The following is a 17,868-nucleotide window of genomic DNA, read 5'->3' on the forward strand; positions in this document are numbered from 1 at the left end:
GATGCCATGTGTCTAAACAAGATGTCCAGGACCTCCAGCAGAAATATAGGCCCACAACATTAAAAATACAGCAGTATATTTCATTGTACACACGGGGTATTTTTTTATTCCTGTGTGCACCAAACCCATCTTGAGTGTTTGTTGCTAAAAAGCTAGTTTTTTTTGTTACAGAAACCAGTCCCATTTGAAGTTCCAGACGTGTCTGACAACAGAATATGCTGGGGATTGTTTTTTTGGTGAAAGCATTTTCTTTTCTTGATTTTTTCCTTGAAGCCCTCCCAAACAACATGTGGTGAAGTAGGTGCTGTTTGATCATTTATTTTAAGGTTTTCTGCAATTCTCCAGCTGTGGTCCTTGGAGAGTCTTTGGCCACTCAAACTCTCCTCTTCACCATGCATTAGGACGATATAGACACACGTCCTCTTCCAGGCAGATTTGTAACATTTTATGTTGATTGGAAATTCTTAATTATTGTCCTGATGGTGGAAATGGGAATTTCCACTGCTCTAGCTCTTTTCTTAAAGCCACTTCACTAATTTGTGAAGCTCAGTTATCTTTTGCTGCACATCAGAAATATATTCTTAGTTTTTTCTCATTATAATGGGTGATTAATTTGGAATTTGGCCTTTGTTTTCCCTCCTATTTATATTTCTGTGAAACAGGAAGCGATGGCTGGATAATTTCATGTTCATAATCACCCTGGTGTGCTCAAAATTGTGTATATTAATGGTAATATATTTCAGATATATTTTACTCATAAGAATTTCTAGGGGTACCAGTAATTGGGTCCAACGTGTATTTGAGAAAAAAACATTTATTTCATAATATTTCTCCCCATTTTAAATTCTTATTCTCCAATGAAAGGTTAGATTTTTGTGATTTTTAAAAAATAAAAGATCAAAAGGATTAACAATGCAGATTTATTTTCACAGCCTTCTTTTATCATATTTACCAAGGGTACCAACAATTCTGACCACGTATATATATATATATATATAATGAACTATATAAACTAAGATCTTCACAACTTCCACTTGCACGTATTCTTTTAGTTGTTCTATTTCATGGACAGCTCTTTTCTTCTTGCTGTGTAAATGAGATTAAATTGTTTATATCTAATCTTTGTTTATATTTGTATTGATCTTTGGCAGAAAAGTGAATGACTGTCTCTCTCACGAGACGCAAACCGCAGATGATCTGTGATTGGCTATTTGTTACTGATACCATGCTTTTGTGTGCACATGCTCCATAAACTCTCGATCCAAGCCTGAGTTGACAGAAAAAAATTGATCATCGTCATCATGATACCAACAAAGCCTGAGTGCACTGCTTTGGTTTTGCCAACACAAAACGAATCCTCTAATCCTTTAACTATCATCATGGTACAGGCCCCTAGTTGGGACAGATTTCAAACATACTGTATTGCCTACTGGTAGGGTCTAGTAAGTGTCTAGCATGTAAAATATCTGCAGAATGACAACAAACTAATTTGGTAATTTTTCACTTTATTTTGAAAAAAAATCTAAAACAAAAATAGTCACAAGCAAATCCAGGTCACATGTAAACAGTTCTCACATACATACATTTTGAAAGAAACGAGCTTCCTCAGGAATCCTCTTTAGTGTTTTGATGCCTCTGTGTTTGTTCCTTTAAGAGCGAGATGAAATCAGTGTATTCCAAGTTGCAACGAAAAACAATCAAGTATTTTGCATCACTTAGTGCTTAGTCAATATTAACTAGTACTACATAAATTCACTACCTAACAATATCTTAAGGACATAATTATACAAACAACAAAAACTGCTTCACCCAGTAAGATTCTATCAACATGGCTCTTCACTGGGAGAGTGTGTATACAGTTCCCTGACACCAGGTGCACTTCAGAACACTCACTAGTGCCTGTAGTCATGCACACTAGGTGATATGCTGCGGTTGCCATAGAGATAGTGGAAGGAATGTTGTCGTGGCAGTTTTTAATTCCAGTGTATAAGGTTTTTACCCCACAATTTTGGTTAAACTTCCAACTTCCACTGAGTATCTATGACAGAAGGTGATTCAATAGCTCTAATTACAGTGGAAGCTGTTGTGCTTGAGACTGTTCACGAGGTAAAGCTGTAGAACCTGAGGACAGATGGGTTTGTGGGGCAGTAGGGTTTGTTTTTTTGGCAAGATTGTGGTTTATATGCATGAGTATGGAGGGTTCTCTCCTTGGATCAGACTGTATAGTTTCATCCTTCCGTGTGTTTTGGTGCATGTCCAGCTTTGCTTCCAGTTCACCTCGGTTTTTTCCCCCCGATCTCTTGAGAGGCGTTACTACACACTGCCCCTTTATACTGACTTGAGAACAAATTCTCTGTTAAATGACTATTTGAGTGTCTTAAACCATTATAAAAGGGCAAATACTACATGGCGATCAGTGTGACCGCGGGGATTCCACCTTCAGCCCCACCAGTGAGGGAGGCAGCTGTCCGGCAGAGGCAGAGGAGGAACTTAGAGAGTTCCTCAGCGCCCCCTGGTGGAGCGAGGACGCCACTGCGGGTCTGATGAGCGGAGGGGGAGGGTGATTGTGGGGCGTTCGGTTTTGTAGAGGCCGCGTCTGTAGCGGGGGAGGCTGGCGCAGCAGGCTAGGGGGTGCTGAGGGGGGTGCAGGGCGCAGTAAGGGTGGCGGTTGAGTGAGGGGTGGGGAGGACTGGGCAGAGTTGGAGTTCTCAGCCACACTAACATCAGAAGAGGACAGAGGACTGTCAGAATGAGGTGGAGAGATGCCATCCATCTTCACCTGTAATAACAAAGAAAGATGCAAAGGAGAAAGTGAGTTCCTCAGTCGTTGTTAACTGATTTTTTTTTACCTCTAAGGTAAAGCCCTGCCTGCTGGAACAAGGCCTCGACAAATTCAAATAGTCTTTTTCCTCATTCTCTCTCACCTCATCGTCTTCCGCTCCTGCTAACCCGTTCAGCTCCATGTTCACAGTCCTCCCGCTGCTCCCTTGCACCACTTCCTGTTCTGCCTGCCATTCACGGAGCACCTCCTCAAGATTGAAGCGTCTCCGGTAGCTGACAAAGAATGAGCTGACCTGCGCCACAGTCTTGTTGCCAATCACGTCCGCTACGGCTGCAAAGTCTTTACCATATCGCCTGACAGCTGGAGAGGATGTGGATGACAAAATGGCTACATGATAAAACCGCTCAGCGATGCTTAAAATTAAACTAAAATAATCAACCAAAATGATATTCTCATGAATTCAGTCTGTAGTATCTAGTAGACATCTTGCTTTGAAACGAGGTATATGATAGAAATTCCCTTTGTATTGCTCTGAATATACTCGCATAATGACATTTCGTGAAATCAGCATGAACCGGAAACTGTGCACAGATAAATAATTGATCATAAATACTGCAATATTCCATAAAAAATACGAATCCTCCATTTTGATTTCTTGGTGACTTTAATCACTGCAAGGTTAGAACAATCTCCCACTGTCATAAAAGGCTGCAAATTGGTGACTAGGTGCTCACTAATTTTGCTTGAAACTATTTTTAGGACATGTATTAGTTGTACCATACATTTTAGCATGTTAACTCATTGGTTAGCTGGATCATTTAGCTGCTATTTGCTGTTATCAACTTATATGCAAGTAAACAAGTGATCTTTTTGGGTTCTTTAGTTTTGGGAAGATCAACCTGGCATTATAGAAGTATAATTTATTTATACAACCTTTAACTAGGGATGCATGATATTACAGCTCTGGCTGATAACCAATAATTAGCCGATATTAAAGTTCTATGCTATTTTGTATAAACACTGAAAACACTCAAAACTAAAACCAATGGGTTTAAATGCTACATGTGTATTTAGGGATCATACTATTATCATGTGTGTGGATATTCATTTTGAGATCTGTTCTGAACTTTATGGATTATCAGGAATTAGAGAGAATGATAATCCAGCTCACCTTGAACAGCCAGGAGTTGCTCCTCTGTTGTCCAGCGAGAGTTGTTTTTTTGGGTGGGCTGAACGAAATGCAGCACAGGGAGAAAAATTATAATGTAGCATACCAATGGCATTTTGCCCAGAATCTACTTACAGGTTTAGCAAACTCTTAGAGGAAAAAAAACGTATACTTTCAAAATATTATGCAATCAGGCTTTATCGGTATCTCAGTAACAGAGCCCATACATTCAAACTGTCAAAATACATTAAATGGCATGTAATAATATGACTTGCTTTTTAACTTTCACATGTATGCCAGGTGTGTAGGTTGTACATCAGACTAGCAATGCGGGTAGAAACGTACCTCTGATGGTCTCAAGCCTTCAATTCCATCACCCAAGTTGTGCTTGAGAACACTGTTGGTTTGCTTGATACTTTGAACCTAAAAACAAAATAGAGACACAAAATTGGAAAATTAGTCTCACCCAGGCTGCATTAATTTGTTCAAAAATACAGAAAAAAAACTATAATATTGTGAAATATTATTACAATTTAAATGAACAGTTTTCTATTTTAATATGTTTTAAAATGCAATTTATTTCTGTAATGGCAAAGCTGAATTTTTATTCCAGTCTTCAGTGTCACATGATCCTTCAAAAATCACTTTAATTTGCTGATCTGGTGCTCAAGAAACATTTATTATTATCAATTTTGAAAACAGCTGTGCTGCTCAATATTCTTGTAGAAATACATTTTTCAGGGTTATTTGATCAATAGAGTGTTTAAAGAAACAGCATTTGTTTTTTAAATAAAAATGTGTCAATTTTGATCAATTTGATTAATTGTTGAGGAATAAAAAAAAAACCTACTTTAAAGGGTTAGTTCACCCAAAAATGAAAATTCTGTCATTAATTACTCACCCTTGTGTTGTTCCAAATCCGTAAAACCTTCGTTCATCTTCGGAACACAATTTAAAGATATTTTTTATGAAATCTGAGGGCTCTCTGACCCTCCCATAGACAGCAAGGTAACTACCACGTTCAAGGTCCAGAAAAGTACCAAGATGATCGACAAAGTAGTCCGTGTGACATCAGTGGTTCAACTGTAAAGTTACGAAGCTACGAGAATACTTTTATGAGCAAAGAAAACAAAAGTAACGACTTTATTCCACATTTTCCATCTCTACTGCATCACTTTGGAGGCGCGTTCATGACAGTAACATGACGCGAGCGTTTGGCGGCGCCGGCGCTGACCCATATCCGGCGTGATGACGTCATTATCTATCATACTATGGGAGGGTCAGACAGCCCTCAGATTTCATCAAAAATATATTAAATTGTGTTCCGAAGATGAATGAAGGTTTTACGGGTTTGAAACAACACGAGGGTGAGTAATTAATGACAGAATCTTCATTTTTGGGTGAACTAACCCTTTAACGACTCCAAACTTTTGAACAGTTGCATAGTGAGTCATTTACTTGTGAGTCTCTCAGATTTACAAATACTACCAAAAACAATGTGATTTGTTGTGTGGCCCATTACCTGTCTTTTCAGAGACACTAGCTGTGTGTCCAGCTGTCTGAGACTAACAGCTCCTGAATCAGTGGACGCTGAGAGAGCAACAATGTCCTCCTGTTCCAAGTGCATGCCTTTCGGAGGTCTGCGGCGAGCCCGAAGAGGGAGGTGTCGGTACTGCGCACCCTGGTTCTCTTTCCGAGTCGGACCAGACTTGCTTGAACCTTTATCACTCCCTCCTACATTCCCAGAGTTCTGCTTCGTTGTCTGAAAAGTTGCACAAATGCAGTGTAAATGCAGTCATGCACATGCAGTCTTTTTTTTTTAAGATTAAGATTTTTGATTAAAATTTATATAAATGTTATGTCAAAAAATTTCATTTTTTTAAACACCTTTTTGCCTTCACTAGTCCCTGACTGCTGATTTTTTTAGAACTACTAATATTCTACTTAGTCTCTAAATTAATATGTATTTAAAACCTGTAATATAATTATTATTAAAGAACAAACAAAATACTGTATTGAATAGTTTTTCTTACACCATAGACTCACCTCTTTCTTGCCGTTGATCTCAAAATCACTGTCACTGCCTGGATCTCCTCCCTGCATCTCATCGTTACTGGCAGAAACAAAAATACACACTTTGTTATGATTCATTGTCTTTTCTCTCCATTTTTCTCTCTTTTGCTCTCCTTGTACCTCTCATCTTTTTCTCTCTTGCTAAGGAGCTTGCGTGCTTGGCGGTCCATGACGCTGGTCCGGGTTCTGGTTTTCTTCCAAGAGTAGTAGTATTTCACCAGGCTTGAGTTCAGTTTGTCTGGAAGCTGAGAAATAAAATAACAGATGGTTAAGACTAAGCATATACAGGGAAAAAGAACAAGATGTCCTGTATCAAATTTGTGACTGAGCATTTGAACGTCTTTGTACAAAAGGTCAGATGTTCTTGCTTCCACTGAAGCATGAGATGCTCTTTGAAACGTTCTCAAATCATTTCCATGTTGTAATGGATGACAGCAAGACAACAGTTCAAAGTGTCGACGAGTAGCGAGACCTCTCTCTGACTCTCGTGTGATTCATGGACATGTGATTCTACACTGGGCTGTATCTCAAGATGCCTGCTCTTCTGTAGTTGCAGGCAGATGTGAGAGTGCCAGATGACTCTTATATAACCCATCTTGCCTCCATCCCTCCCGCTCACCATCTGTTGGATGCGATGGAAGCTCTTGCCATGAAAGCTGAAAGCCTGTTCGAACAGAACTTTGTCTTCCACTGTCCACTCATCAGGAAAGGGAGTAAAGTTTGCTAGGTCAGCCAGTGACTTCTCCACATCATGCTTGTGCCACAGAAGCATGCCAAGAGCCTGTTGATGTAAGACAGAAGGACTCCATCAGTGACCTATGCATCCATCTAGAGGATCTGCCATTCATGCCTAATATTTAAATGAAATGGTACCTGTTCCATGTTGTATCCGTGCTTCTCTTTGGCCATCAGAATATATTCATCCACTGAGAGTGAGAGAATGGAAAATGCAGTTTCTTTACAATCCACCATGGCAGATTTGGTAACAGTGTACAAAGGTATGGGTATTACAAACCACCTCACAACAGAATACAAATAACCATGATTCAATAAGCTACGAGGCATCACAATAACATAATAGAAAATAAATTATGCAAATGCATATAAATAAAACAGCTATGTATCTTTGGATTGACAGTGAATCAATTCAAAATAATAATTCAGTGGGTTTCAATTTGATTCAAATGTGATTTTTTTTTTTTGCCACTTCATAAAGAATCAATTGGATTTGATACATGATACAATCAGATTAACAATTCTATTCAGTATTGTTTTATGCATTTATAAGATTCTTTAAATAGGCTATGTAATGCACCTACCTACTTACATAAAAAATAAAATCTACTTTAGACTTGAAAAGCATGAACTATATTACCAGATATTGTATGGTAACTTTAATAAAATATCACAATGCCACAAAATTGGACTACTTTCAGTTTCACATATGCACATATTCAAATAAAGAACTAATTTAAATATCGCACATTATAAATTGTGATTTATAATGTGATTATATTATAAATTGTGATTTATAATGTGATTATATTATAAATTGTGATTATTATATATGTGAATTTTTTTAACATGATATTTTAAATGGATTATTGGCCAACACAAATGATTCGCACTTTAAAGGTAGTTTCTAGATCAATGCCTTTAAATCAGCAGAAGATATGCATCTAGAAAACAGGTGAGAGTATCTAAAATAATGTGATATTGTAATATGATATTGTGAAAAATAATCACATCATTATACTGCATTATACTGGCTTCCCTTTAAAAAGAAGTAGTTTCTTTTCTTTTGCTAAAGCACTCCTCATCAATAGCCTGAGCCAGACTCTCAGAAGGTTTTAGTCATTTCTACATGTGAAGAATTGTCCTTACACATGGCATTGGACACTTGGCTATTTGGTGACCAGACCAGCATGCTCCTCTGGTCATTTTCACTGTAGCGGGATGCACAGTCTGTCAACACAAAGAAGAAACATGTCTGTCACACAACACAGCAGCCTCTCTCAAATACCTCATCTCACCACCTTATTGTTTTTTTACTTCTCTATGACTCTCTGCTGCTTTTGTCTACATTTCATATATATATATATATATATATATATATATATATACACACTCAAAGACTAAAGCAGTGTTCTCTTCTACTCCCCATAACTTGAGTACACACAGAAACACCTACACACAGCCCTTTATCTTATCATGCTCATGCAGACTGTGAAAATTGCATGGAGTTCAGAGATATATATTCATCTCTTCTGAGATTAACTAACCATCTCTCTCTTTACCTGGTTTGAACTCTGGGATCTGTGCCTGGTAGTCCCCACCAACGCGGATCATACTGTCTGTTTCAAAAGAGCAAGAGGGAAAAGGACGGTCAGAGAGGGGAAAAACACAGGCAGGCAGAGTTAGAAACTGGCAATGCATCCTCACAGAGGGCAGAGGAAGAAAAGTGAGTGCAGGGAGGGAGAGGAGGAAAAGAGAACAGGGATGATTAACTGAATAATCATAGAGACACTGATACATTCAAACATTTTGCACTTAAATGAAACAACTTAAGATTAATACTGTGCTACCATGTAAGTGAATGAAGGTGCAGATGGTGGTTTGGAGTTGGAGTTTGTGTGTGAATGTGGCAGACGTACCACGTGTGTGTTCCTCATCACTGCTCTCTTCCTCAGAGTGCTGGCTGTTCCCGTTTGTGACTGTTTTGGCCCTGCTGCGGGACAGCACACCAGACCCTGATCGCTCCATCACTGATGGCATGGCTAGGAGAGCAAGAGAGAGAGTTCAAAGGGACCAGCATTTACCTTTGTTTTCAGCATCTTAAAGGGATAGTTCACCCAAAAATTAAAATTGTGTTAGCCTATCATTTGACATGAGTGACATGACGTGTGGCCAAGTATGGTGTCCCATACTTGGAATTTGTGCTCTGCATTTAACCCATCCAAGTGCACACACATGCAGCAGTGAGTAGTGAACAAACACACACACACAGTGAACACACACCCAGAGCAGTCTCATATGGCGCTTTTCCACTGCGTGGTACGACTCGGCACGGTTCAGCTCGGCACGGTTTGTGTTTCCACTGCAGTTCAGTACCGCTTTAGAGTGGGCGCGATTATTCACATGTCATTATAGTTGCGCCACCTCTACTACCACGACTCCTAAAAAAAACTTTTTCATTCCTCGTCGCCCCATCAAGCTCTCGCTGGATCCGCTCCTCTGCTATCAATGAGAGGAACATCTGTTCTTCCACAACAGACAACAAAACTTTTTGGTTGTTAAAAAAAGGTGCGCTCGTTCAAAACAGTTGAGTTTGATCCTTTGCTGGCTGTGCTGATTTAAATCTAGCGGTTCTTTTGTGTTTGTGTCTCTTGTGTTTGTGTCACAAGTTCAGTGACGCAGGTAGTGACGATTCTCTCTGGCCAATCCGTGATCAGCAGAGTTAACACGTCACATTTTGGTAATGGTACGGTTCACTTGGAACCCCAACCGAAGTCGTACTAAAAAAGTACCAGGTACCAGGTACTGTACCCAGTGGAAAACCCCCCAAAAGTGAACCGTACCGTGCCGTACCATGCAGTGGAAAAGCGCCAATAATAGTCTCCCAGGCTCACACCCTCATGTCATTCCAAATCTGTTTATCTTTCTTCTGTGGAATACAACACATATTTTGGAGAATGTTTCAACTGTTTTTGCCCATACAATGAAAGCCAGTGGGGTCCAACGCAAACACTGAGCCCCAATAACTCATTGAATGGACACAAGAGGAACATTTTTCAAAATACATTCTTATGTGTATGATGCAAATTAACTCATTGACCCATATTATTTTTTGAGGTTCTCTAAAGGGTTCAGTCGGAGAACCCCAAATGATGCCTCAAGTATCTTTTCACATTTACAGTATAGTGACAAATCTTTGTTTTCTGAATCTTTATCGACTTCCTCAAGCAACATTATTTACATTATATACACATCTTTTCTTTCTCTGAACAGCCGCAGTCTGTTATGAAATGTGGTGAGAGAACTAACCTCAAATTAATACAATTTAGTTGAAATATACGTGTATGGAAATGAGGTTCGGCACAAGAGACAGTGGACGTTGTGGAGGTTTAAATGCTCTTGGTTGAGTTTTCAGCAGCAGGTGATGGAGTTCACTGAGGTATCAAACCACAAAGCCCGGGATATACGCATTAGTGTAATGTTTCTACATTTGTAACGAATTTAGATAACTTTCATTTTCAACGCCAATAAATGAGACTTTTATTCGGTGGACAAGAAGTCTTTGTTTCGCGAATGCTTCCCGAGAACTAAGGAGTGAACAGCAGAGCTGACTTTTATCACTTCACAAACCAGAACAACAGATACCATCCTTTAGAAAACGAAACAATGACCAAAGCCTTCATTTCTTAAGCTACTGCCATTGTGATCGCCAACCACCAAACTGTACCTCTCGCTATTTTCGTGAATAATAACTCGAGAGGCTGCCTGAATGGTGATTTTGAACATACAAAACAACTACACAAACATAACAATAAAATGTTTCTGATCTAGGTGTATGGACACAAAAGATGCATTTGCGAGATAAAACTGGTTACAAAATTAATCCCGCATAATGGATTATTTTTATAACGCTTCATCAAAATCTAAAATGAGATTAGATATGTGTTCTTTATACGTAAAAATAATTTTAAAAGTCGTTATGCGTCACAAAACGAAGCGTTGACTAGGGCACGTGACGTCACGACCAGTGTCTCTGTTGATTGAAGTTGCAGTCGGGCTCAGTGCGCTTCAGATGCGTCCAAAACACTCAATATGTGGCACTGAACTGTCCTTCGCTTAGCAGAGTGCCCAATCAACTCTTAATAGTGTTTCAGCGGAAAACAGTTATCGATTGCCCCCTTAAACTCCGAGAGGTCGCATCACTCCGACCACCATCCAATCATCCGTTCCTTGTTCATTTAAACATTTCTGCGAGTAAACGCGCACGGATCTCGCTCGGGCAATCATAATTCATCATTCAAACTTAAAAAGTGGAGAAACAGAAAAAAGGCATCTTTCCCCTCACCTCACTTTTCGCACAGTCGCTCACTCAAGTCTGGGTCCTTTTGTGTAGAGCCACGCTTATGTCCCTATTCCAGTTGTTGGCTAGCTGTCGCTGAACATTTGCCTTTTAACGTTAGTTACCAGTCCGAATAGCAGCTCACTAACCTGGCTTGCTTTCTCTCCTATTCAAACTTATAAAGCGACAGATAAGTGTTGTAAAACATCAGCACTGCGCACGTTTGTTAATATACAACTACATTAACGCTTCTGTGGATATTCGCACGTTTCTCATTCTATCCAGTTCATTGCATCGGCCGCATACTAGGGATCCTATCCGTGTGTGTGTGCCGGGGAGACCTGAGAACTCCTCGCAACCGAGAAAACCTTCCGCGCTGTTCGCCTCTCCCCAACTAACTTCCATGTCAATTACATAGTCCCTTTAACCGGCATCAAATTCATAACAAGTGATTCTGACATTGTAAAGTCTCGTCTCATGTGAGTCAAGCTAGCTCTCACAGTTCACATATGGGCAATATTATAAACAAAAACGTTAAATGAACCCCTCCCGTCCTAAAAGCCGTTATCCATGCGTTAATTTAGCCTATATTTAGATTTAAACAGATATTTATACGTATTTAGAGCATCCCGTACAACTCTCCTCGTAAAACGAACTTAATACCGATCCATTACTTTGTGCTTTACCTGCGGTGCTCCCACATTAAATCATACGGAACTACTTCCTGCTGTGTGTGCGGATGGATTTGTCAGCTATGCAATGCAGTGCTGAGGCTGCCCAGACCCTTCACTTATGTATGCAGGAAAGAAAAAAGACTGGAACTTGCTTGTTTACCTCAATAATGAGCATTTTATGATGGATATCGTGAATTAGGCTTCAGCTATAGTTCTTTTACCACGCTGTGATAGAGTCTTTAAGAAATCAATACATTCACACTGTGTAAGCCATGGTTTCTAGTCTACATTAATTAAACATAACCTGGAGGTATTGCAGGTGAGAATAAACTTGATATCTAGACACAATTCTAATACGACATAAAAGGATTAAAGACTGGATTCAGGCTGGTCTCCAACACCCCCTCCTGACACTATGTACCAGCAGGCCCAAGTGATGGACAGGTCCTCCCTTGAACACCCGTATACATTGATATTCTTTCTCTGTGGTCCTTGCAGACAAGAACAGAGACAGACATAACGTTACCAGCACTTGTGGCACAAGACCCCTCCCAGCCATCCCCTCTCTGTCTATGTGCTTCTCTCTCCAACCATATCCTCCCTCCCCTCCTTCATGCCATTTTGCCAGTAACGTTACTGTGCAAAAGAACCATCTCCATTTTCTCTAACTCACCTTAGTTGTCCCTTTATGATGGTCTCTCCTTTCTTGTTTCGCTCTCTCTCTCTCTCTTTCCCTCCTCTTCCTCTCTGTTAGACTTCCTCCATCCTCATCACCTCTGAGTTCCTCTCTGCTACCCTCCCCCTCTCTCTATTCCTCCTCTTCTTGCACCCCCACCACCACCACCCGCACATGCACACTAGGCAGAGAAAGAGATTTCCAGTACTAATCATTTCTGCTCGCAACCACAGGCCTGAAGGTGAGGTTGGGCTCGTTCCCTGTGTTTTCCACGGACTCTCAGCACTAACATGGATGGCACAACCTATTGTTCTCGTGCTAGATTTGCATGGCCTTTTAGGTCGGGTTTTGTTTATTTATAAACACTGTAACAGTTATACTCACTCCGTCATAGTTAAAGAACATGTATCGCGGTTCAGTATGAAGCGGAAGCGGAGATTTTAACAGCGGTGAACTCTCTGACCCCCCCTCCCTTGTTTCCCCTTCTGAAAATGCCATCTCTCCCCGTCGCGGGATACAAAAGGTTTGGGGCGGGGCTTCGTGTGGTGACATCTGCGGGAGGGGCGTGGTCAAGAATATGCCGCGTTCGTTGCATTCAACACATGGATAGACCCTTTAAGTTATGGCTGTGCCTTCTTTATAAGGGTCAGAAGGGATTCTCTCAAAACCATCCTAGATGTGAGGTTCAACCTTCGACGTACTGCAATTAAGTACCACTGGCATTTAGATGCGCACTCGATGCAGTTCAAGCCACTCGACCACTCTCCACTGTGGTGACATACAGTAGCTGTTCCTACACAGTAGCAACTTTTGTATTGTCAACTAGTGCTCCCTCGTGAACAAGAGAGGTACTGCAGGACAGGGCCATTCTAGGCCTCAGATAATATTTCATTCCCTCGATCATTTACAAGTGCTCATTCACCTAAAGAGAAATCTCCATTCAAATTAATTTAAAGAGGATTGAATTCATTCAATATTTACATAAAAAATATGATACAAAGCATTTAGTCATATTCCTGATGGGCTCAATTTGTACCTAGGGAAAATTGTGCACATAATTTGGAGTTGTAGTTATTAATATGAACATCTGTATTCCTTTTTTTTACCATTCTATTTGTTCTTTACGATTCCATTTGTTACAATTAAGAATAAATTATGCATAACTATATATTAAATCACAGTGTATAGTTGTCTCCTCAGGGTTAATGCTGTAAAAACTCTACCCATAAAAAAACAGCCAATAAACACTAAACAGTTAATAGAAATTCAGAAATGCATTCATTTCACAAATGCCTCAAAAAACTCATCACACTTAACCCTATGTTTCATTTCATGCTGCATTGTTATACTGTCCTTTGCACATAATACACACAAAGAAGCAACTAACACTAACACAATAAAACATCACAAACAAGGATTCATAGTTTTCTTTTATATGTTCGTAAGATGGCTTGGATTTATTTTTTTTAATCGCAAAATGAAAAAAAATAACTTTATTGGAAAAATTATACTTGGAGGGTATTCACTAGCTAACATACAGCTCAAGACAGTGCAGACATGCACTGTCCTTTTTGAAGATCTACATCTTATTCTTCCTGGTGTGATAGAAAATAAAGCAAAATATTATTTTTTTTAAAATACACACACAACTTTTTCATGTAATATGTATTCACTGTATTAAACTTAAATTAAAATTACACTTTTGATTACATCGTATTTTAATTAAGTAATTCAACTTTATTTTTGACAGTATCCTTTATCCTCCAATTTTCGAAATAATGTTAGAAATTCAGGTTGCAAAAGGAAACCAGAAACTCAAAGAAAACTGCATTTAGTATCAATTACTTGTCATTTACATAAATGTATCTTAATGGCTCCAGGTCTCAAAGTACCCTCGACGCGAGGAAGCATGTGGAGAGAGCTTGACCTTTAACCCCAACCCTATGTCGTCATTTCCCCGAGACTCAGCGGCTAATGCCCAATGCTGCTGAGAGGGAAAGAAAGAGTGAAGAGAGAGAGAGAGAGAGAGAGAGGGAGGGAGGAAAGAAAGAAAGAAAGAAAGGAGAAGGAGATAAAGAAGGGGAGAGTAGAGCGCGAATCTGGCTGGGAAAAATAAGAGCGAACAGCAGTCGCTAGTTGCTTCATAGATGCTTGTTTTTGAAGCTACGAACCCTCGAGCTCTTGTGTTACTGCAGACTAGCTCGCTCGTTAGCATTTTAACATTCTTTACCACAGACCACATCTCATCTTCAGATCTCTAACTTCTTTAAAGCATTTTAGAGTGCAGTAGTCGCGTCAAGGTGGTCGTATAAAATCTGCACAATGGGGGTGAGTTTGTCTGTCCATGCTGTATGTTGTTAGTTTTGCTCTTATTTGGGCTTTGATAAATGCGTGCGGCAATTTAAACAAAGACTGGTGGAAGCAAATCATTCTCCCCGGAAAGAGAGAGAGAGAGTGTGTGTGTGTGTGTGTGAGAGAGATGGAGGTAAACGCGGAACTCGTGAATAACGAAAGGGGGTGGTGGTGAGAATTTGGTGGTTTAAAGATGCTCAGGTCCCGAATGGATTCTTTTAGTGTCCATCTGAGTACACAAATGTCCACCTCAAACGGTTCCTGGTTCATTTCAGGTGCCTCGTCGACTGCGCCATTTCTTTAACACTAAGCACAATAACACTTATACATTTAACACGGCAAACTGTTGCCGTTTCCGTCAAACTGCCTGTATTGTCCGTTTCCAACCGTCCATGCATTAAAGTCATACGACGAGCTGGTCGGATAGGAGTAACGTTAACGTTATAATGTGCAAACCGTTTATTTGAGCTCCTCTTACAGGCTTTTAATTGGCACGATGCCAGCAGCCACCGCGAGATCAAACCTCACGACAGCAGCATTGCTTAGTCCGTCGAGTTTGATTGATCTAGCTGTGTCTGGCATTAGTGAACTTCATGCACATGCAGAGCCCGCCGCCGTCAAGCCCTTAGAAAACTGTCCTGCTCCACGTGCTTTGTGTTCTCAGCACCTGTTTCCTGCTTCTCTTGCCATTAATGTACCTGGAGCTAAAGAGCAGCTTTGTTTTTTTTGGGTGCCTTCAGCTAGATATTTGCTCCTGGTGTATTATTATTCATGATACGCAATACAAATCTAACAAAAAAACAGGGTTTAATCTCTCAGATTTACATAAATACCTTTTCTTAAAGTGTCCACAGATGTGTCACTACCCCATGCAGTCACATGTATGTACACAAGCTAATGCAGTCATAAATCTGTTTGTGAAATGTTTTGAAGGCAACATTATTGTTTGCTTGTAATGGATGTGTATATATTGACCGGGATGATTAGTTGGACAATATTTGGTAATATTTAGTAAATATTCACTGTTAAATAATATAGTAAAACAAGTGTTTAATTCCATAATTTTGTGTGCTATGTCTAATTTGATTTGATTTGATTCAATTACTGCTTTTTACTATGTGGTCCATACTAGTGAAAATGCTTTTATTTGACATTCTTTTAATTTAAACAATTTTTTTAAAATTATATTGTCAGCTTACTAATTAGAGTGACAAGTTACATTTCTGATTTGAAGTTGATTTGAGATGTTCCCGATCATTTTGTGTTTGTGTGATTAATGACCCATTTCCTCTTCATTTTTTGTCATAACACTGTAGTTTTTCAAAATCTTAAAACGTCAGGATAAAAGGAGGATAACCCAGGTTCTCAATATATCAGTTTTTTATGTATTACAGATGTTCAAATCAGCTTTGCTGTAATAAACAAAAAAATATGTTCAATGTTGTAAAAGTCATCAGTTATGAAATAACTTCCATTTCATCTTCAAAGCAACTCTACAGAAGACAGTAGTGTCGTTTTTCAGCTCAGTGTAGTTCAGCGTTGGTTCAATTCACTTGATTCAGTTCATTTTAGAATACACGGTATGTATATTCATATTATACCGACCACTCTGCTCTCTTTCCCAGAGTAGGACTTAAAGTTGTAATATAAAGTATACATGTTTCAGACCATTTTCTTCAGTCTGTATCTGGGAATAGTATTTGACAATGTCTTTCGATTACCATTCAGAGAAAATCAAACAGAGCAAAGGAGAAAAAGCAGCGAAGACTCGAAGAACGGGCAGCTATGGATGCGGTGTGTGCTAAGGTGGATGCAGCCAATAAGGTATGCTTTATTGAGAACATCTGAAATAAACTTTGTTCTTGCAGTAGAAAAATATTAACACAATGTGTCCCGTGTCTTTTTACAGCTTGAAGATCCTCTGTCTGCCTTGCCAGTGTTCAAAAAGTATGACAGAAATGGGTACGCTATCCTTACGTTTCCCCTTTGATGGATGACATATGCTGCTAGTAAACTGGTGGGCAGATCATTTCATTTTTGTTTTTTTTAAATATCCAATACTAATATTGTGCATGTCTGAATCTGTCACAAGGATAAACCTGGAGATTGAATGTAAACGGGTAACTGCTTTGAGTCCAGATACAGTGGAGTGGGCCTATGAGTTGACTAGAGCCAACATGCAGACGCTGTAGGTATTGAGCAAGTCAACATGTGGGGTAATCCAACATCCCATATTGTTACTGCCTTAAACATTTATTATACTTTATTTGTCAATGTTTGGTGTTTTAGTGGCATCTTAATTTTTCCTGCCGAAAAATTTAATGGATACATGTTAGCTTTTGTATTCAATGGACATTCAGATACAGGTTTTGGGTTGAATGGAAGTCAGTTAGTGTTACTTAACATTAAAGGGATAGTTCACCTAAAAATGAAAATTGTCATAATTTGCTCACCCTCATGTCATTCCATTCTTTTCAAATAAATGATGACAGAATTGTCATTTTGGGTCAACTGTCCCTTTAAATCTAAAGGACTTTTGTACAGCTGGTCATTTTACTCTTTAAGAAATATAGTTCCATGAGAACTGTCTGAAAACTTTCTGCACTTTCCATTTGTGCAGTTTATAACAAAGTACATTTTTTGTTATGTTTTGGCAGATATGAACAGAGTGAGTGGGGATGGAAGGAGAGAGAGAAAAGGGAGGAGATGAAGGATGAGAGAGCATGGTATCTCCTGGCCCGTGATGCTGGCTCCACACCTGTAGCATTTTCCCACTTTCGATTTGATGTGGAGTGTGGAGATGAGGTTTTATATTGGTAAATGGTATATTTTATAAGCTGCTTTAATTATAACTTAACACATAGGACAGCTATGAATTTCTCTTTGGGGATTATTAAAAATCAATTTATTTGTCAGGAATGCACACTGTTTCAGTACCATATTGGTTACTGACTGATATTATAATTTTTTTTAAAAATTAATTTATATTGGACATTCAATTCTTCATGTTCATTTCGCCAATTTTTTTTAACACATTTAGTCTATAAAAACAATTTTATAACTTTTCAA

At 39.2% G+C, this 17,868-nt stretch overlaps 2 protein-coding genes across 5 annotated transcripts; one reads left to right on the forward strand and one right to left on the reverse strand.

The window, feature by feature from the left end:
• Window positions 1-2,248: 2,248 nt before the first annotated feature.
• Window positions 2,249-12,916, reverse strand: LOC107588183 (REST corepressor 2-like). 4 transcript variants are annotated; one of them, XM_016276206.1, is made up of 13 exons: window positions 12,832-12,916; window positions 8,678-8,800; window positions 8,321-8,377; window positions 7,908-7,988; window positions 6,897-6,949; window positions 6,643-6,804; window positions 6,144-6,268; window positions 5,997-6,063; window positions 5,473-5,712; window positions 4,296-4,373; window positions 3,954-4,011; window positions 2,925-3,142; window positions 2,249-2,779 (listed from the first exon to the last, which is right to left on the reverse strand). In XM_016276206.1, the coding sequence occupies exons 2-13, from the start codon at window positions 8,796-8,798 to the stop codon at window positions 2,414-2,416; spliced, it is 1,626 nt and encodes a 541-aa protein (XP_016131692.1). In that variant the 5' UTR covers window positions 8,799-8,800; window positions 12,832-12,916; the 3' UTR covers window positions 2,249-2,413. The 4 variants fall into 4 exon arrangements, with proteins under 4 accessions (XP_016131692.1, XP_016131691.1, XP_016131694.1 ...); XM_016276205.1 differs by lacking the exon at window positions 12,832-12,916 and adding an exon at window positions 12,445-12,819; XM_016276208.1 differs by lacking the exon at window positions 12,832-12,916 and adding an exon at window positions 11,784-11,851.
• Window positions 12,917-14,346: 1,430 nt separating this feature from the next.
• LOC107588221 (N-alpha-acetyltransferase 40) lies at window positions 14,347-17,619 on the forward strand. The gene is made up of 5 exons (XM_016276251.1): window positions 14,347-14,775; window positions 16,528-16,623; window positions 16,709-16,761; window positions 16,892-16,987; window positions 17,457-17,619. The coding sequence occupies exons 1-5, from the start codon at window positions 14,770-14,772 to the stop codon at window positions 17,617-17,619; spliced, it is 414 nt and encodes a 137-aa protein (XP_016131737.1). The 5' UTR covers window positions 14,347-14,769.
• Window positions 17,620-17,868: the final 249 nt, after the last annotated feature.

The sequence above is a fragment of the Sinocyclocheilus grahami genome, unplaced genomic scaffold (genome assembly GCF_001515645.1).
Source record: "Sinocyclocheilus grahami isolate Dianchi unplaced genomic scaffold, SAMN03320097.WGS_v1.1 scaffold99.1, whole genome shotgun sequence".
NCBI classification, from domain to species: Eukaryota; Metazoa; Chordata; class Actinopteri; order Cypriniformes; family Cyprinidae; genus Sinocyclocheilus; species Sinocyclocheilus grahami.